At 41.7% G+C, this 20783-nt stretch overlaps 3 protein-coding genes across 3 annotated transcripts, besides 6 other annotated features; 1 reads left to right on the top strand and 2 right to left on the bottom strand.

The window, feature by feature from the left end:
- Positions 1 to 1886: 1886 nt before the first annotated feature.
- KLTH0E17138g (KLTH0E17138p) lies at positions 1887 to 3101 on the bottom strand (the record flags this gene model as incomplete). Its single annotated transcript, XM_002554170.1, has 1 exon — positions 1887 to 3101. The coding sequence occupies one exon, from the start codon at positions 3099 to 3101 to the stop codon at positions 1887 to 1889; it is 1215 nt and encodes a 404-aa protein (XP_002554216.1).
- Positions 3102 to 3192: 91 nt separating this feature from the next.
- Positions 3193 to 3413: a long terminal repeat.
- Positions 3193 to 8090: a mobile genetic element.
- Positions 7943 to 8090: a long terminal repeat.
- A 526-nt stretch (positions 8091 to 8616) lies between these two features.
- Positions 8617 to 8653: a long terminal repeat.
- Positions 8654 to 8714: 61 nt separating this feature from the next.
- Positions 8715 to 8764: a long terminal repeat.
- A 50-nt stretch (positions 8765 to 8814) lies between these two features.
- On the bottom strand, positions 8815 to 10569 carry KLTH0E17006g (glycoside hydrolase family 13 protein; the record flags this gene model as incomplete). Its single annotated transcript, XM_002554169.1, has 1 exon — positions 8815 to 10569. One exon carries the CDS (start codon positions 10567 to 10569, stop codon positions 8815 to 8817), a length of 1755 nt encoding a protein of 584 aa, XP_002554215.1.
- An 845-nt stretch (positions 10570 to 11414) lies between these two features.
- MAL31 (maltose permease) lies at positions 11415 to 13034 on the top strand (the record flags this gene model as incomplete). The annotated part of the gene is made up of 1 exon (XM_002554168.1): positions 11415 to 13034. The coding sequence occupies one exon, from the start codon at positions 11415 to 11417 to the stop codon at positions 13032 to 13034; it is 1620 nt and encodes a 539-aa protein (XP_002554214.1).
- A 4377-nt stretch (positions 13035 to 17411) lies between these two features.
- Positions 17412 to 17828: a long terminal repeat.
- Between the last annotated feature and the right edge of the window lie 2955 nt (positions 17829 to 20783).

Raw genomic sequence — 20783 nt, 5'->3', positions numbered from 1 at the left:
CACTCACCTCATATATCCAACTCTCGACTCTCCATCCGCTTTCCACGTACTCCACGCACTCCACGCACTCCACGTACTCCACGCACTCCACGTACTCCACGTACTCCACGCACTCCACGTACTCCTCGTAACTACATTTTGGACAATTCCATCTAGGATATTTGCTCTATCTCCCCTATCTCGGACACTCTTTCACTCAAACACTCCATCTATCTAGAACATCCCACCGTCCCAGACACTCCCAAGAGATACCTATAATCAAGACTCCTGACGGATACTCCCAATTGATACTCCCGGACACTTGGAACAGCTCGGGATACTTGGGGCACTCCCTCTGGTACACCCGCTATATATTAAAGCAACTGTGGAGAAGAACATGATGGCAGATGACTCTGTGGGAGACGGCCCTCCAGGACCCATTACTGCCTACCTCATATCTGACTACACCCTCACGTATTCAGTGATTACTGGTGCTGTAGACGGTATAGACACAGTTAGAGCACTTCCACAATGAGGGTGTCAGGACACTAGTACTACGCTCACTGCACGAGCTCTACAGCTCCTAGTTGAGGACTTGGGAAATGATTCTTTTAATCCTTCAATGAAGTCAATCTACGAGCCCACTTTTCATATTTAGGTGTCAGAATATATTTTTCAACGTCCATTTGTCTCGATATAGGAACAACTATAAATGCTAGACAGGAAATGAACACACCGCAGTACTCCCTCATCACCCCTCTTCCATGTGAAGTTTGTCTGCATCCGCTCATAGTCCTTCTTGCCGCGCTCATTCGTAAACCTACCCATACATCTCATGCCCGTACAACCACCTCTACACCATGTGACCCTACTACAGCCCTCCCCGTAGCTCCTACTCGCGTCACCGGCAGTTGGCGCACCGCCCAGTCCTACAGCTTTGGCACCGGTCTGTTGCGGCTATTAACAAATATCAGGTAGCCGTCCAAGTGGTTTGCGGCCTTCTGCATCTCTGCCTTTTGCTCTATGAACTTCCGTAAGAGATGATGTGGTCCCTCGCTCTCAAACACCGAGTGCCGGAGCAGGAGGGGAAACTACGGATATCCAAAACAGGAGTATTTCTAATTAGTGGAGGTGACATTTGGTGGGAGAGAGGTGGGAGGTTTATAGTGAGAGGAGAAGGAGGATGAGGAAAAGACCTTTTATTACAGCAGGCAGCACTCCAAGATAAGCCAATTGTTTATCGATAGATATGATTTGTGCAGCCCATATCGCGATCAAGAATGTGCAGTACTTAACGAAATCCACGCGGGGGGAATGGCAAATGGCAAATGGCGAATGGCGAATGGCAAACTACCCAAAAGCGTAAGAATATGAGTCGGGATGGCACTCGGAGTAATCAAGGCACGTGACTGGTGAGAAGCAGGTGACAGGTGACAGGTCACAGGAGCATGTGACGAGAGAGTAGCACGTGTCTGAAGAAAGACACACGTGACGCAGGGACAAGCCACGCCATGTTCACACTCTCGCAAGCTCTTCATCAGGGAGCACACAGTTTTGGGTGTTTTCAAAAATATACATTATGGAAGGATCCCCCCAAAGGATGGGCATAAATACAAGAAAACCCACCATACTCCCCCACTTATCAGCAGCAGTAGCATCACTTAAACGTATCACTTCATACCAATGTGGCATTATGCAACTTGGCACTATTACACGACAATAATCCGATTACAACCCGACAATTTTACAAATAGGAAATTCTCTTCTTAGTTAACTGAGGATATCTGTTTTAGGAACTTATTTCAACGAATCAAAAGTTATGAAGGGGGTATCATATTTATGACAAAGGTGCAGCATACTCAGCTCCCCATTTGGTACCTTAACTATCAGCTTCAGGGTTTCCTTTATCAGCTGCCAGCCTTTCTCTTAGGAACTCTTGCGAGCCAGTACAAAAACACTGATGCAAAAATATTGAAACAAATGTAACACAAAAATATACCATAGTTTCTCCATCTATGGCTATAATTTGAGCTCACCATTTTTAGAAAAGCATTCGTGGAAGAAGCTGGACAAAATGAACACTTGACTGTAGCGCCAGAGTCCTTTATATAGCCCGTGCCCGCAGCGTCAATGTATAATGCCATATATTCACCACAGTTTTGGCCGGAACGTGGCGTGAAAGTAACAAATTCATAATCCGAACACTCGACTTTTGAGTTTGCAATACCTGTAGAAAGCACGCCATCAATAAAATATGTCAAGGGTGAGACCCGATACATGAATTTCCAAAATCCAGGCATGTTGTTGGGTGTAACCATCACGCCACAAAAAGACAAAGACAAAACAAACAACAATGATGCTATATGACCAGCAGATTGAGCAACCTCCTGGCTAGCGACGCAAAGTTGGGCCATAGATCCAGTAAAAACATAAAATGCGGTACAAAACAGCCAGATAAGAGCCCCCCTCTCGTGTAATTGATTAGCAAAAGACGCGTTTCTGTAGAAACTTACAGGGTAGTAGTAACAGGAAAAGCCAAGTGTACCAATAGTGAAATTCCATGGAATCTCGACAGTTATTTGTGAGAGGATGAAGGCAATCCAGGAGAACGTTTTAGAAGGCCGTTCTCTTGCTTCATACAAATCTCTTTGGGAAATGTATGTTGGAAGGTATTGCTGCACAGTAGGGTTGAAAACCACCGTAAACATGAAAACAGACAACATTTGATTTTGCAGACCTTGTAAAGATCTGTCCGCTTTGAAGAAAGTGAAACCAATGAATATTTGCGAAAACAGAGTCAAAATTGCTTTGGACCACAAATAAGACGGCGTGCGCCAATATTGCTGAAACAACCGTTTCGTTACAAAAAAGTATTGAAATAGAAGAGAAGAAGCAAACTCGCCCCGTTCAAAATTGTCCTGCGACTTTTTTACGAGCTCTTTTTCCATCCATTCCAGTTCTGCCTGTGTTGCCTTACACTCTTTAGAGGCTTTCCAAACTTCATGATAATCTTGGTCAGCATGAGAGCCTGGAGCAGCACCGATAACTTCAAGCATCCATTCAGCGGGATTAACATCCTTCGGACACTGGTGCGCTCCATTCTTTTCAAAATAATCGATCATAGTTTGGCATCTTTCGCCTAAGTCTCCGAAATAAACAGTTTGGCCCCCGCGTTGCAAAAATAACAATCTGTCAAACTCCTGAAGTAGAAGTTATTTGGGCGAGTCTGGGTCATTGGTCGAAAGGGTCTCAAATTCCTTGGCTAGGGTTTCCATTATGATCTCGACTATGAACGGTTAATGTGGACCTTCTATGGTACTTAGTTGGGTATCCGTCGTAATTATGACATGTCCATGTGCCATATCATTTCATACCAATGTGTCATTATGCAACTTGGCACTATCACACACCAACGAACCGATCACAATCTGACATACCACCCATAGTGCCAATTCATAATCATTTCATCCACGAATCAGTTAAGTTTTGGAATATTTTCACGGACAGTGGTTTGGTTAAAATATCTGCCGTGTTGTCTTTAGTACTTACGTACTCGACCTGAAACTCGCCTGCATCATATTCTTGTCTTAGTCTAAAAGCTTTGCTTCCAAAAAATCGGTTTCGAAACTTAGACGTGTCTGTTTTTGTTATCGATGCTATTACCGTTTGACTATCGGTAAAAACTGTAGCTTGGGAATTGAATCCCAAATCGGTGGCGATTTGCTGTAGGCTCTTTAGCTTTGGGAATGAGTTGACCAAAGCATTCAACTCTGCTTCTGTTGAGGAAACACAACTTATCGTTGACCGTGTGGACCTCGCAAACACGATATGTCCGTTGATCTTGTAAAAATATCCGAGCTGTGATTTGTATTCCTCTTGGGTAGCATGGGAAGCATCGGCTATGGCATCAATTCTGATGTTATTATCGTCTTTGGATCTAATCCAGGTCAGCTTTTTATGTTTGTTGGTCCAGAGGTACTGAACACATTGTAGTACTAACTCGAATACCTCATCGCACGGAAACAAAGTTTACTGAGCCAGAATGTTAACATAGTATGCCATTTCAAACCTGCATTTGTGGGTTATGTATGACAGTAGTCCCACGATCTTCTGCATATGATTAACCTTGCTGTCAAACTCTTCTTTCGATAATAATAATTCTTTGTTGGATAGATCTAGTATACGTCCAGGCTGGCCTGGCACGAATCTTTCCTTTTTGCCTTGTAATGGTAGATCTAATTTTGGGAGCTTCTCGATAATAGTCTTCTCCATCCCAATCAACATTCTATCAAACCTTTTGTATTCGATTTCTAATCCTAATATGTCGTATTTGGCGAACCCGTCGTTCTCTGGGGTTCCTTCTGCCACGACTTTTGTTTCAAATTCTCTTTTCAAGTTGTTCAATAATTCTTCATATAATTCTTCATTGCTTGTCATGACTATCATGTCATCAACAAATAGGTTTACCACCAAGGTTTCTTCCTTCTTTCTTCTCACCATTACACAGGGCCATTGCTTAATCTCTTTTAATTCGCATTCGCTTGTGAGGAACTTCTTAATAACCTCGTACCAATTAGCTCCTGATTGTTTTAGTCCGTATAGTGACTTGTTGAGCTTGAATACCTTGTCTCTTAGTCCGTAATGGGGCGGTGCCTTAATATAGAGCTCTTCTTTTAATGGAGCGTATAAGTATGCGGATGTTATATCCAATTGTTTTATGGCCCATCCCTGTTCTAAGGCGATGGCCAGGCACATTGTTAATGCCTCGTGAGCAACTGTGTAGGCTTCGGCATCCGGATCGTACGTTCCCGGTTTTTGTCTATCGCCTCTCGCCACACATCTACATTTCCTTCTACCGTCTCTTTTGGTAGTAAAAATGAACATTGAGCTTACTATCTTGCTTGCTGGTACCGAGTGTACGTCTATTGGATTGCTCAGATCCCAGGTCTTATGCTTTTCGAGTTGATCAATCTCCTTATCATATGCTGCCTTGTATTCATTTCTTTCGCTGTGGCTTTTATTCCTTGTAATCGCATCTCTGTACTGGATTGATTTTTCTGCTATTTCTGGAATGGCCTTTTTGTGCCTCATTGCTCTAATATAATTTATTCTCTTTCTCTTCCACTCGACTGTCTCGTGTTCGGGTTCTGTGGGGAGCTTACGCTTTCTGCTCCCTCGAGGTAGTGGATCTTTTGTAATTTCTGCAAAAATGTCCTCATTTGTCTTGATCTCTTCGTCGTCTGAATCTTCACTGCTATCATTATTTTCTTCTCCATTTTCTCCCTGATTATAATCCTGGTCCTCGTTTGTCTCGAACGTCAGCGTATGCTCTTCTTCTGACGTCTCATCACTACCACCCTCAGGGGAAATATGAGAAGTTCTCATTTCTTGGACTATGATTTGATCTGGATTGGCTTCAATCTCTTCAGCTGGAGTAAATTCTATATTCTGAGTAATCATCGGGACGTCTTGGTAGGTATCTGATTCTATGTCAGATTCTCCGGAGCTGTAGCACTCCCCTGATCGGGTCCTCGTTACATTACTGGGGTGTTTATTTGGATCTTGTTCGTTTCCTGTATCCGATGGCGATTCATCCGTGTCGGTTATATCAGTATCTGAGTGTTCAAATTCCAGATCTGAACCATCCTCCGGGAGTATTGTTCTATGCCTGTCTATGATATCGTAGTTCTGTGTGTCTACCACCCTACCGGTACTGGGTATGTAGATAAGAAAACCATACGAAGTCTCTGACTTTCGTAGGATGTATCCTGGAATACTCCGCTCTTTTAGCTTTCTCTTAAGCGCCAGATGATCGTGTACCATACAAGGTTGTCCAAAACGGGGTAATCCCTGCGCACGGATAGGTGATAATCCTATCTTTGATCGAGATGATGTTCCAAGCTTAGGATTGAAGAGCGAGTTGCGGTGATTACATGCCGCTCGTACCGCATGGAACCATAAGTGCTTAGGCATCTTTGAGTTTTCGAGTATTGTTCTGCAGTCGTTCATTAATGTTAGATTTAATCGTTCTGCTATTCCGCGTGAAGAGGAGTCGCCGACGGATGTGTAATACGTGTCGATTCCCTCGCTTGCTAGGAAGGATCGGATCGACTGGTTGGTGTATTCGCTTCCTTTATCCATTTGGAAGGCTTTCACCTTTACTCCGTGTTGTCGATGTATGTGAGAAATCAAGTGTTCAAATGTGTCGAGCACAGCCTTCTCGTTTTTGTATAATAGTGGGAACACCCACCTGTATCGGGTTCGTTCATCTGTGAACGTTATAAAGTATTTCGGAATTCTGGCCGGCATATGGTGCATTGGACCGAATATGTCTGTGTGCAGAAACTCTAAGGCTGAGTATCTGGCCTGATAGGTCTCGCGTGAATTTGGTACATGATTGTGCCGCTTGCCTTTGCCTGCCATACAGGATTCACAATTAAACCAGTCTATACTACTCCAATCTACGTCACTAGTTCTGACGTCTGCTATTAGTCCTAACTCGACTGACTTCTTGATGTATTTCACGTTGATATGGCTTGATGATTCGTGTAGTGTAGCGAGTGGTATTTTCTTACTAGACTTGGTCAGAGCCTTGACTTTGTTGATTTTGGCGTGTTTAGCTTTATCTGCCACGTCATTTGATAACCAATAAACTTCTTGGTGTTTTATTAACTTCGCTACTTCGATTCCGTCTTGGTTTCGCAAGCTGCGCGTCTCAAAGTTTGGATAGATTCCAAATTTTTCTAGTTGGGGTGTGGATATGATGTCACAGAATATATCCGAGGATAAGTATGCTTCGAGTCTTACCACCCTTCCGAGGTTCAATGTCACAGTTCCCTTGCCTTTTAGGGCAATCTGTTGGTCTTGTGCATCGAACATCTCGTCGTCATCTTCTACTTGGTGCAATGCTGTAAAGAACTCGGCGTTTGTAAATATAGAAAAAGAAGCTCCACTGTCCAGCAGAAACCGCTGCGTGTTTCTCAATCTATTGGGACTCTTCATAGCCCTCTCTGTGGACAATTTGCCTAAGATGTTTTTTGTGCATGTTTTTATCGAAGTTCCGTCTTGGGTAGCCTCCCTGGTACTTGGGTTTGTGACCTTTACTGTTAAAGGTATCATTTTCAGGGCATCTGCTAGCTGTGTGACCTATCCCGCTGCATGAGTAGCATCTGATTTGCTTGGAGGTCTGGTAGTTTTCTATGTTCTTGCGCCAGGTGACTTGTCCTGCCGATTTGCAAAATTCGCCATACTGGAAGATACGTTTCAAGATACCGTCCACATCGTGCGTTATACACATCTCAGGTTTGAGTGGGATTCCCGGCTTGATACTTTGGTATAGTTTAAAAATGGCCTCGTTCTTGTTCTTAAAAACACCATACTTCAATGAGTCTTCAATCAACTCTTTAGCCTCCTCGACGTAGACAAAGAGGTTGGTGTATTTGTCCAAGATCAACTCGTCCCATTTACGACTAATCGAATTCTTCGAAGCATCAGTACTTACTAGCATAGCAGCTTCACGGAAGGTTTTGTACCCACTTAGGCCACCGCTCGGAGGAGTTACCCATCCGGGATACGCTTCATAATCCACATAGGTATCCATTATACGAGCAATGGCTTTCTTTTCTGCTAAGGTTGGTTCTCTTACACATGATCCATCATGGTCAGGGATAATATTTTCGTTATAAATGGTAAGAATCCGGCAACCTTAGTGACTTGGTGGAACGATTCCTCCACATCCCCATAGACCAAATCAGTTCTTTGGCCATCCCTATTTTTTGCCTTAATTTTTGATGCCGTCACCCATGTGTCGAACAAATCATCATGATCGGTGACTCTTGCACGGGGAGATCTTCCATCATCACGCGAGTATCCATCGATTGCAGACTGCTCTTGATTTTCCTTGATCTTCTGATGCTTGTTATCATTTCCAATAGCAGTGGCATTCTTAGCGGCGCTACCATAATGAGGCGAGTCTGAGTCATTGGTCGAAAAGATCTCAAATTCCTTGGCTAGTGTTTCCATTATAATCTAATTAAACTACTTCGTGGATGATGGTACTAAATATCTCCCCCACCTTTCTTCAGTCCAAGATTCGTGTCTTGCAAATCAAAGAAATCATCCGGATTTATAGAAAATTTCTGGAACGTGGCTGAGCTTAACCGTAAAGTGAAAATTGCACCCGTGACTTAGCTGCACCTGTGGAGTCAGTCATCTCTCTCTTTTCCTAGTCACTACTGGTTCTGTCTCCTGGTCACAATTGTGCATCATGTTCTGTTTGGGCTGTACTGTTGTCATAACTTATCTCGTGTTAAGTCACTCTGTACTAATGAGACACTATGCAATTTGGCACTATCACACATCCGCGATTCGGTTACGATCCTACAATTTTAATCTTATAGAGGCAAGTCTGGGTCGTTGTATGAGATATTGCCAAACTCGTTGGCTAGGCTTTCCATGATAAGATCAGTGAACTACTTTGTGGATGATGGTATTTAATGTCTTCCCGTCTTCTCCAAGTTCCAGGATAAACACCTGTCCTTGATCAAAAACTCCGGGTCTTATACAAAGTTTTGAGACGTGTATTGTGTTTGAAATGAAATAAGGACAGCACTAATGGTACACCTGTCATCTTATCTGAGCCACTATGGTCTGATCTGGACTATGAACGGTCAATATGGAACCTTTCGTATGTTTTAGTTCGGCATCCGTTACATTTATGATGTTCTTTTTCTCTGTCATTTCATAGCAATGTGTCATTATGCAAATTGGCACTATTACACACCAATGATTTAATCCCAATTTGACGAATCTGTACTACTCAACCGGAACAATTCTCTAGTTAACATAGTAGAGTCTGCCTTCCCATGGTTTCAAAATCGTTGAAGAAGTATCAGCTTCGTTATAATTCCCGAGGATCAGAGATAGAGACGCATTTTTATCGGGGCGCTTGAACTCAACATGTTCCCCACTGAAATTGAATGCCGCAAACAGGACCTTATCTTCATACTGCTTCGTAAAGCTGAACAGCTTTTCGCTATCCAAGTCGATGAACTCAAAGTCATATCCGTAAATCATAACATTTTTGTGCTTTTTTCTAGTTTCCAAAGCCTTTCTCCAAAAGTTAAGAACTGAATCTGCATTCTCTAATTCCTCGGCAACATTGATTCCTTCTTTATAAGACTCATTCAAAGAAAACCAAGGTTTTGCTGCTGTTCCACAAAATCCAGCATTTGGAACCTCTGGTGACCATGGAATAGGAGTCCTTGAATGGTCTCTAGACATTAAAGCGATTCCCTCATAAAATAGTCGCATCTCCTTTGAATTCTCACCATATTTGTTCTTGACTATTTCAAAGTTGTTTCTAACGTCGACGTCCTCATATTTCTCGATGGGCCAGTCCTTGAAGTTGACCTGGCCTATTTCCTGACCCTGATAAACATACAAAGTTCCAGTTAGAGAGCATTCCAATAGTGCCAGCAGCTTACCAGATAAAGTACGGTACTTTGGCGAATCGTCACCAAACCTCGTGATAGACCGTGGTTGATCGTGATTCTCGATGTAGATAGTAGCCCATGCATCGGTTCCATTGATAAATAAAAAGTTGTCGGCAATAGCTTGCTTCCAGTCTTTTAAAGTGAAGGGAACTGTATTGTATCTGAAAAATGGGCTGGTACCGATGTCAACATGCCGGAAGCTAAAGACCTCGTTCATTTCTTGCCGAGAGGCACAGCTGTATAGGGGGTTATCATTACCGTGAGCTACTTCACCAACAGTCATTATCTCTCTGCCATCCTTTACCCTATCGTCAATAAATTTCCGCAATTCGCGGTGGAATTCGTGGATCCTAGGTCCGTTGTGAGATCCCCAGTTTGCATGCTGGAGATCTGAGTCAACATCAAAAATTGGCGAGTCAGGTAGATTGGGGCGCTTTGAGTATAGACCAGCGGTATCAATCCGGAAACCATCAACTCCATGATCTAACCAGTAGCCAACAGCGCTCTCATAAATTGCCTTTCTGCAATCAACATTTTCCCAGTTCAAGTCCGGTTGACGAGATGCAAACAACCGTAAGTAAAACTCATTAGTATGTTCGTCAAAGCTCCATGCAGAGCCACCAAAGAAAGACTTCCAGTTATTGGGAGGGATTGGTTTACCATCACTTTCATAGCCTTTGGGTGGTCTCCAAAAGAACCAATCGCGCTTTGGGTTGCTCTTTGAGGACCTGCTTTCCTTAAACCATTCATGATCGGAAGAGCAATGGTTAATAACCAAATCAGTAATGAATTTCATGCCCAACTCATGTGTTTTATTTATTAGCTCAAAACATTCTTCGTTGGTACCATAAGTTGGCCAGACTTTCTCGTAGTTCGCTATGTCATATCCCATATCTTGCTGAGGTGAATCGTAGAATGGACAAACCCAGATAGCATCAACTCCCAGTTTCTTTAGATATTCAAGTTTAGAAGTAATCCCTTTCAAGTCACCCCATCCATCATCGTTACTATCTTTGAAGCTTGCGGGGTAAATTTGATAGATGGTGGCTTCTTTCCACCACTTCGAGAGGGTTTCTGGATGCTCAGAAATGGTCATTGCAATGTTTAGTACCTGAGAAGATTGGTGTTTCAAAAATGAATTGATTAAAATTGTATTTGCAGAAGGTCGGCTTATCCTTACTTATATAGGCCGCGTTCATGAATACCTTAGCAGAGCTAGAAATCTTGACGTTATGCACCAGCGGGAAAAAGATATTCTCTTTACGAGCAGAATTTTGGCGTACAACTAAGATTGGACAATATGCAAAGGTGCGGAGAAATAGAATAACACGAGATTACGGATCTAAGAAACCCGGCTTATCTAGTTGCTTCAGCTGTGCGCAAAACGTTTCACGCCCGTTCCGCCCTTTTGCATATTGCTGATCTGCTGCGGAATACTCGGAAGGCCGGAAAATGTGTTTTCTTTTTTATTCAACCGACGGAATTTTTTTCCGCATTTTTGCGGGGTTACCGCATGTACCTACGTGTCCGTCTAAGTGTATATTGCTAACTTGACGTTTTCTCTAAAATCCGCATGGTGCCCCGTCCATCTTGGCATAGTTGAGGCCGCCTTAGAATACCCGGTGCAAACATGCAACACGCTTCAAAAGATGTGGAAAATTGCAGCATGATTCTCGGTAACCGCCTATTTCGTAATGCTCGAACGCGGGGGTGGGGTGATGGAAGCAGCTTAGAACACGAATTAGAAAGGAAGCAGGCTGAATTCATAACTGTTCAGACACTTAGGCTTGTGCTATCAATGCATTTCCGACCAACTTCAAAAAATAGACTTGCTGCGACCATGGATTTTGCATTCATATATATATAGGTACGCAATTTAGGTCTTCATAAAAAACTGTTGGGATCTTAGCAGGAGTAGCCAAAGAACACTACAAATAAATAATGAAGGGTATATCGTCGCTGGTAAACAGAAAAAATATCAACAGTGGATCTGGTAGCTCTGAAGTTGATATTTTACCTAATGACAGAGGTGTAAACTCAATAAAGATGGAAGATCTCAAGAAGACGAAGAGTGATGTTGAGTTATACCATATGGAGCATGCCCCGGGAGCTACAAGTCCTGATGATGATGTTGATAATGATAACGTGGTTACCGAAATAATGAATGCCACCCAAGATGCCCAAGCGGCAGACGAAAGTGAGAGAACAATGCCCCTCATGAAAGCCCTCAAGACTTATCCAAAAGCTGCCGCATGGTCAATACTGGTCTCGACAACGCTGATCATGGAAGGCTACGATACAGCCATTCTTGGAGCATTTTATGCTTTGCCAATTTTTCAGCATAAGTTTGGCTCTGAAAATCACCATACTGGGGAGTGGGAGATTTCGGTCTCCTGGCAGATCGGTTTAAGTCTTTGCTATGTGGCTGGTGAAATTGTTGGTTTACAGATAACGGGGTATTTCGTGGATTTTATGGGTAATCGTTATACATTGATTTTTGCATTATTTACTCTGGCCGCTTTCACGTTCATTTTGTATTTTTGCAAAAGTTTAGGGATGATTGCCGTGGGAGAAGCATTATGTGGTATGCCGTGGGGATGCTTTCAAAGCTTAACTGTTTCATATGCTTCCGAAATTTGTCCCCTTGCCCTACGGTATTATCTTACTACTTATTCCAACCTTTGCTGGTTGTATGGTCAGCTTTTCGCAGCGGGTATAATGAAAAACTCTCAAAATAAATATGCCAACTCAGAACTTGGTTACAAATTACCATTTGCTTTGCAGTGGATATGGCCTCTTCCTATGGCCATTGGAATCTTTTTAGCGCCTGAATCTCCATGGTGGCTGATAAAAAAGGGAAAGATTGACCAGGCGAGGAAATCCCTTGAAAGAACACTGAGTGGTAAAAGCGTCGAAAAAGATCAACTGGTTATGAGAGAGTTAGAAAAGATAAAGCTCACCATAGACCAGGAGCAAAAACTGAAAGACAGTGAAGGAAGTTATATGGACTGTATAAAAGACAAGGTTAACCGCAGAAGGACCAGAATAACTTGTCTAACTTGGGTTGGACAAACAACTTGCGGTGCAGCGCTCATAGGATATTCCACATATTTTTACGAAAAAGCTGGCGTTAGTACTGAGACATCTTTCACGTTCAGTATTATTCAGTACTGTCTTGGTATCGCTGCAACATTCATATCATGGTGGCTTTCAAAGTATGTTGGCAGATTTGACCTTTATGCGACTGGTTTGGCTTTTCAAGCAGTAATGTTTTTTATCATCGGCGGCCTGGGGTGCTCAGATACAAAAGGAGCAAAAATGGGGAGCGGTGCTTTATTGATGGTTGTGTCATTCTTCTACAATCTGGGAATTGCGCCCGTGGTGTTTTGTCTAGTGTCAGAACTTCCATCTTCACGCTTGAGAACCAAAACAATTATTTTGGCTCGTAATTCCTACAACGTGATACAGATTGTAACCATGGTGTTAATATTGTACCAGTTGAATTCGGAGAAATGGAACTGGGGTGCAAAGTCAGGGTTTTTCTGGGGGCATTTTGTGTAGGTACACTGGTATGGGCAGTAATCGACCTTCCCGAAACGTCTGGAAAAACCTTTATCGAAATAAATAAATTATTCAGGCTTGGAGTTCCAGCTAGAAAGTTCAAGTCTACTAAAGTTACCCCTTTTGAAGTAAAGACTTCTGCAGAGAACGTGGATGACCCAGAATTATTTTGAGTAGTTTACAGCTTGTCAAGAATTAGGAAGAAATGCAGCAAAATCGATAACAATTTTGGACTAAATCTGGAAAGATTGCTTTTATAGGAACACTTCTTCATTACTTGTACTTTTAACAAATTTTATGTGTTCGAATGCCTGTTGTTATTGATGTATCTACTCGTTTTTAAGATCTAATGTTATGTTACAATTTGTCCGTTGCGTTTGTCGGATTGTGATCGGATAGCTTAAGTGTGATATTGCAAAGTTGCATAATGACACGCTGGTATGATTTGGTATAAGGGCATATCATAAATACAACGGGTGCCGAACTAAAATATACGAAAGGATCCATATTGACCGTTTATTGTTCAAATCAGACGGTAATAGCTCAGAAATAATGTAAAGTGGTACCACTAGTGCTATCCTTATGTCATTTCGAACACAATACACGTCTCAAAACTTTGTATAAGACCCGAAATTCTTGATCAAGGACAGATGTCTAATCCTGGGACTTGGAGAAGACGGGAAAATATTTAGTACCATCATCCACAAAGTAGTTCACTGATCTTATCATGGAAAGCCTAGCCAATGAGTTAAGCGATCTTTCATACAACGGTCCAGACTCACCTCAGTAGAAAGATATCAACTGAAGGTTCAATCAGTAACCCATGATTTACGAACTGAAACTCTACAACTCTCAAAGAAAATTGATGCTCTCCTCATATAATACAATGTATCTTAGCTCGACCTCTCAAACTTTAATTGAATGATAAATGCATGTTGAAATTTCATGCTGATAGAGTTTTAATGCGCAAGACACATCATTTTCCTGATCAAAGCTATGAGTGGACCGATATTCTCTAGGCAAAAACACGATGCCCTTTAGTATTATGATTACCTCTCCCACAACTTAAACTCGCTCTAAACTGTTGAACATTATCCATCAACAATGTTGCGCGTGCCTTTAGGGAGTGTACCAAGCGAAATTACGTACTATACTAAAGCTCTATTTAACCGTGTCTTAGCATGTCCCAAATTCACCTGCTTGCATTTTCAGTCAGGTACGTGCCCATGTCTATTAATTACTGTCACAACAAGCAAGTGTTTAGACACACAGATACGGTTTCTGTCAAAGTTCAGCTATTGTGAGACCGTACGGTATGTGTTTCATTCCTAAAGGTACTAAAGTAGCTGCAAACCTTCTCCTGTGTGTGAAGTTTGTCATTGCTAGAGTTTTTTCAAAACTGGCTGCTATTCCATTTTCCTAAAACCAGTCTCGAACCAAGCTGATCTGCTTCAATAGGACTTGGTTCGAGAGAACAGTCTTTTCTAATCTCGAAACGCCCCCGTGGGTGCTTTTGTATCTTATCAGCATTGAACTTACCCAAACAGTTTTCGCGAGTGGAATGCACCCATATCCTCTGCCTTTAACCTGGAATATCCACTCTAAACTGCTTGATTTTGCTAATAATCAAAAAATAGGCACGAATCTCAACTTCTTCCTACAGGTTTCTGTTGCTATTCCAATTGGTGAGTTCCCCAAGTTCAGTGCTTTCATGACTGCAGGCTTGGCTAATGATAAGGGGAAACTATTACTTATGGTAATTCCAACCAAGGTTGACTCAATAGCCTGGATCATCTTGTTTGGCTACCTCTCAACCATCAGGTATCGTAGATTGTGTAACGTGTTCGGTAGCCTGACACTCAACCTCATTTTTGGCTGTCACATCGCATTCAGAAAGTTCTAACACGTCCAGTTGGTAGACTAACACGTTTTTTGGCACCTCTCGAATCCCTTCCATAAACATCTTAAGCTTGATTGCTTTAATTAGTGTTTTTAACTCCAAAAGGGTGGTTATGCATGCGGTTTTAATAATGAGCTAAACACACTGTAATCTTGAACTAAGCTTCAGATACCCCATGATTATTTGTTGCCGCAGTACCTGGGCTCCAAAACTGCCATTCTTCCCTGCCACTATAATACTTTCCTCATGTTGACAGCAATCTACATTGCTAAAGTGATGAGCGCAAAAGAAACGACGCTGTAGATTTAAAACTCTCCACCGGCATGCTGAAATTTAAATTCACAGACCTCAACGTTGCTTAAGGTCTAGAGATTAGATACTTCACTTGATTAAGCCGCTTAAAGTCAGCTTCATAAGATGCGTAATTAATGATCTGAACCTTTTCCTCCAAAAATCAGAGTTTTATAACTTCTGATCTCGATTTGTTATCAACAGGGGGCGCATAAGATAAATTAGGATAACAGCAACACTATCACACACCAACGAACCGATCAGAATCTGACAATAATTGTCAAGAAATTTTTGATACAGAATGGGGCTTATCTGATCATTTGCTCGAGAAGCTTATAACCAGTATTATTGCGCCGGAAGAGTTTGAATTGAGCCCTCCGCCAACTCTAAAGTTTTCGGGCATTGAGGAAAGTGATAAATTGATTGAAACATTTTATAGCGAGTGTGAGGATACTTACACTAAAGACTATATCCAAGAAGCTAGCAAGTGGTCGACGCTCCGTTGTAAGCACTTGGAGTGTAATGGCTGGATTTCATCGTCTTTTTCTGAGCTAGTTGAGCATTATGAAGAGTTGCATAGCGAGGTGCCAGTTTCTTTGTTGCAGTATGGTTTTAGTAGCAGTTACTAATCAGGTTTGATATTGAAAACGGATGCTGAAAGTTTTCGGAGGCTGTGTTTAATATAGGCAGGATTTTGGTTTGACAAAATATTTCCCTAGGGATACTACCTAATGGAACTTATATAAAGGATTGGCTGATGATATGTGTCATCTTTAGCTGGCTGTAGCATTGAAACGCTTTTGATCCAGGCAATCCTTCCAGATGAAACTCTTTTAAACCCAGATACGTGTTAGGATGACATGGAGGTTCCATAATGTTGAATAATTCGATTGGAGATTTCAACTGCATGAGTCTCCAAGGCAAAGTGTCCAGTATCGAAGAACTTAACGATGGCGTTTTTTGCGTCCCTCTTGTACGCTTCGGCCCCATCACAGGTGAAAATGGCATCATTTTTGCCCCACACAATAAGGACTGGAAAATCCGTAGTTTTAAGATACTTTTGAAATTTTGGGTACAGTTCAACATTTTTTTGATAATCATAGAAAAGCTTTACTTGGATATTGGACTGCTCTGGCCGCTTTAGTAAAGCAATATCAAGGGTGTAGCCGGAAGGGTCAATAGATTCTGAGTTTGAAACACCTTCATAGTACTGACGGGAGATATTATTAGGATCGTCAACAAAACTCTTCAACTGATTCACTAATTGGGGGTTTCCTTCATCAGTTTTCCAATACTCTTTCAAAGGACCCCAAAATTTGTTGTCCAGACCTTCTTCGTATGCATTACCATTTTGGACTATCAAACCAATCACAGAGGAGGGTTCCCTTAACGCTAATCTCTACCCAACGGGCATTCCATAATCAAAAATATAGATGATGTACTTGGATAAACCTATTGCTTTAGTAAATTTGAGGATTGTTTCAGCTAGGTTATCAAAAGTGTAGGTGTAATTATCGTTTACGGTAGTGAACCCAAATTCTGGAAGATCTGGAGCAAGGACATGAAAATGAGGGGCGATCATAGGAATTAAATCTCTGAACATGTTTGAAGAGGTTGGATAACCGTGAAGTAATAATATCGCGGGGCTGGTTTTTGCGCCAGCTTCCCGATACCATAGTTTTGTACCTTCTTCAACTTCGATTATGTGGCAAACAGGATGAATAACGCTTGACATTATTTTTGGTATCCTATTTAGTTTTTTTATGTTTGGCCTTACTGTGCGCCTTCATTGTGTATTTATATTCCAGACTTTCAGACGATGGTCATTCCGTTTGTAAGGTACCCTATCAAAATCTGTCATTCGAATTCGTTACACAAGATTTTAACTGGCGAGCTTCCTATCAGCATTTGTCATGCTAAACATTGTTTGAAGAAATGACCATCAGGTACTCTTTCAATTTTCAAGAAAAAAGAAATTAAATTTCCCCGCGACGTTTCTTCATTAAAAGACAATACAAATTATTTGCAACAGCAGACAGCCTTTTAGGGGTATTATTGATTTTCAAATTCTCTTTCGGCCCGAAAAGATAGGAACTTTGCTGGACCTATTCTGATGATACGAGAGCGAATGGAGATCAATCTTAAGTTTACAAAATTGATGGTAATTCCTCGTAAGAAGAAAAAATTGTCACATTGTGAGCGGTTCGTTGGTGTGTGATAGTGCCAAGTTGCATAATGCCACATTGGTATGAAATGATATGGCACATGGACATATCATAAATACGACGGATACTCAACTAAGTATCATAGAAGGTTCACATTAACCGTTCATAGTCCAGATCAGACCACAGTGGCTTGGAGAAGGTAAGGAGTGGTACCACCAGTACGATTATCACCTTATGATTAAGACTCAGCCACGTCCCAGAAATCTTGTATAAATCCGGATGATTTCTTTGGTTTGCAAGGCATAAATCTTAGACTGAAGAAAGATGGGGGAGATATTTAGTACCATCGTCCACGAAGTAGTTTACTTAGATCATAATGGAAACACTAGCCAAGGAATTTGAGACCCTTTCGACCAATGACCCAGACTCGCCTCGTTAACTTTAGCCATTCGAGGAAGGTTCAACAAAACAAAATCAAACTCAATAGAGAAAATATTCAAGACTTTTGACATTTTGAGAACCGTTCTTTCTTCGTTTTTGTTTCAATATGATTTTCAGCAACAATCACAATTTCCTCGAGTTTTTCTAATGTTATCACTCTAAAGAACCCTTTATACCAAGGTATGCCAGAGAAGGTTTCTGATTCTTGGATGGTTTGTATATTATGATGAAATTACCAGGAGTAGCAGAACGTCGCATAAAAATGTCAAAGCGAAGACAAGATCTAAAGGGCGAAAGAAAATATCATTCAAGTTGCCGGAATAGAGATCTATACGACGCCACTAGGTCGTTACAGCGCTCAAAACAACAGTAATAGCAATTCTACGCATTACCGCATATTTTGCATCTGGCTACCTAGTGCTTTATGTTTAAATTTAATAAAAGCCGGCTACTGGACAGATTAGCCAAGTTTTGTCTCAGTCTCCAGCTATTATCACTGGTGTAGCTGGGACTGCATAAGGGCCTTTTCCTAAGGTCCTTGAACCATTTTGCAGCTATCCAAAATTTTCGCCCTTTGGACCTATGCAAGCTCACTGAAAAATCTTAGGCAACGTTTTTTGAGACTGTTGAATTTGGCAGAGCGGAACAGCCATTCTTAGACTGCAAGTAAACATCGTAACCGCAGCAAGCGGGGCCTCCAGGTACAGCAAGGAATCATAAAAGGAGGCCTACGAGCTTTCATCTAAGGCCTTTTTCATCTTACGGTAATATTTGAGCTCACCTTTCTTGGCCTGTCTTCGCCATTCAGGATGTAAAGTGCCACTAGTTCAAAGTTTTAGGCACGTGATTGATTGCAATTTGACTTTTCTTGCCATACAGCTGAATTGTCACAATCGACGTTTCCAAAGTGCACTTTCTGGACTTGCGGACGTCAAATCGGAGTCTATCATCTTTTTTCGTTTCTAAAGAAAAGAAACTATTGCATATCATATAGATGAGAAAAGGGACAAAACAAAGGCCTGAAAAACATTGAGCTGCAAATTCACGTTTGCATAAAAATAATATAATTAGATTTTAACAGTTATTGATATGTTTCATTAGCGTTCAACCCAAAATGCTTTTCAACAATCATTTGTTTGGCACCAGGTCGCTAGTACATTCCAGATCTCAACTCATTCCAACTTCAACTTCTAATATGTTTCCGGCTACACAGAGATTGTTTCATACTCTGGTGACATCCTAACTTTGAGGTCTATCTCCACGTGATTTGAGAGAGGCGGATGAAGGCGACGGAAACGGAATAAAATTCTTAACAGAAAGTCCAGCTGCAGTGTTCGATATGAAAAATAACAGAGAGAGAGATAGTAGTGCGATGAGACCTCCAAAAACTATTGCAAAGATCCTAGGGCAGGTTTTCTTCATTGAAAAAATCATTTCTTATCACCTATTTCACGGGAACGGCATCCCGCATCATATAAGCTTTCCTGTTTCAAGCTAACCTAATGAAGCGATAAGTCACTTCCTGGATCTCAGAAAATGAATTTCATCATTTTTATCGGCGATGAACATCTATCAGATATTGGTCCTTTTCTTTGGACTGTTGCTTTAAATCTGATAAACTATAAGAATAGAAAACCTATTCGGATGTGCTGCACCTTAGCCGTGGTGTTGTACCAGCAATTCAAGGAAGTTGTTAAATAGCAATCCAGCGTTTTAGCAATGAGAAAAGAAAAGAAACCAGTACAGAGAGGGACGATAGAAGAGGCTGAAATATCAAGCGGGAGTTCCAGTCTAACTGAAAAACCTGCCAAGATCACAAATGAAGATGCTCTGAATGACGAATACCTCGAAACTGTTGCGTTCACAGCGGAGGAAGAAAAGGCTCTAGTGCGCAAAATTGACCTGTACATCCTTCCGCTTATGTGCTTTGTGTTCCTTTCTCAGTACCTAGACAAACAATCTTTGAGTTACGCCACTATATTTGGTCTCACGAAAGACCTGAAAATGGGCCAACACGATATTTCTTGGTGCAGCACCATTTTTTCAATCGGTCAGCTGGGTGCAAACTTTGTGTTCACTTATCTAATGACGATCGTTCCAAGAGCCCCAATGACGGGCGCTTGTGTTGTAACCTGGTCTGTGTGCTGTATGTGTTTGGCTGCACCCACCACAAAAGAAGGGTTTTGGGTCGGTAGATTATTTCTGGGCATCTTTGAGGCCGTTGTCTAACCGGTCTGCGTCTTAATTACATCCTATTGGTACAGGAAGCGAGAGCAGCCCCTAAGGACTGCTTGTTGGATATCAATGAATGCAATCGCCCAGATTGTGGGAAGTTTCTTGATGTATGGCATAGGAAAAACAAATAAAAGCAGTGTCGCGGACTGGAAACTAATGTTCATTGCATGCGGAGTTATTTCACTTGTTGCAGGCATAGCATTTTATCCCCTAATACCAGTATCGCCCAGAACAGCTTGGTTTTTGACAAAGAGGGAAAAAGAAATTGCTGTTAAAAGATTGTTTGACGAGAGCGACAGGACGGCCACCAACAAGTTTAAGAAAGACCAGCTATTTGAGTGCTTTAAGTTTGACTGGCTGTTCCTTTCTTCTCTAGCATTCGGATTTTTGGTTACAGTGACAAGTGGAACAATCATATTCCAGTCTCTGATGTTGTTTTCGTTCGGCTACGATAAGTTTGAAGTTATGAAATATGGTTCTCCTGCAGGTGCAGTTCAACTTCTATTTATCTGGGTTGCTGTTGTAGCTGTGAAATTGTTCCCTCGCGAGCGTGCTATTATATCTTTAGCCCTTGTGTGTGTACCACTTGCTGGAAGCATCATGGTACTTTCTCTTAAACAGAGCTCTGGGTGGTGGATAATTGTGGGGTCATGGCTGGGGTCAGTTATGTCCTGTATCATGTCAATTTTACTGAGTTTGATCTCCAGTAATGTCAGG

Source organism: Lachancea thermotolerans (assembly GCF_000142805.1).
Source record: "Lachancea thermotolerans CBS 6340 chromosome E complete sequence".
Lineage (NCBI taxonomy): Eukaryota > Fungi > Ascomycota > Saccharomycetes > Saccharomycetales > Saccharomycetaceae > Lachancea > Lachancea thermotolerans.
Note: the sequence above shows the minus strand (reverse complement) of the source record. Positions and strands in the feature narration are given on the sequence as shown.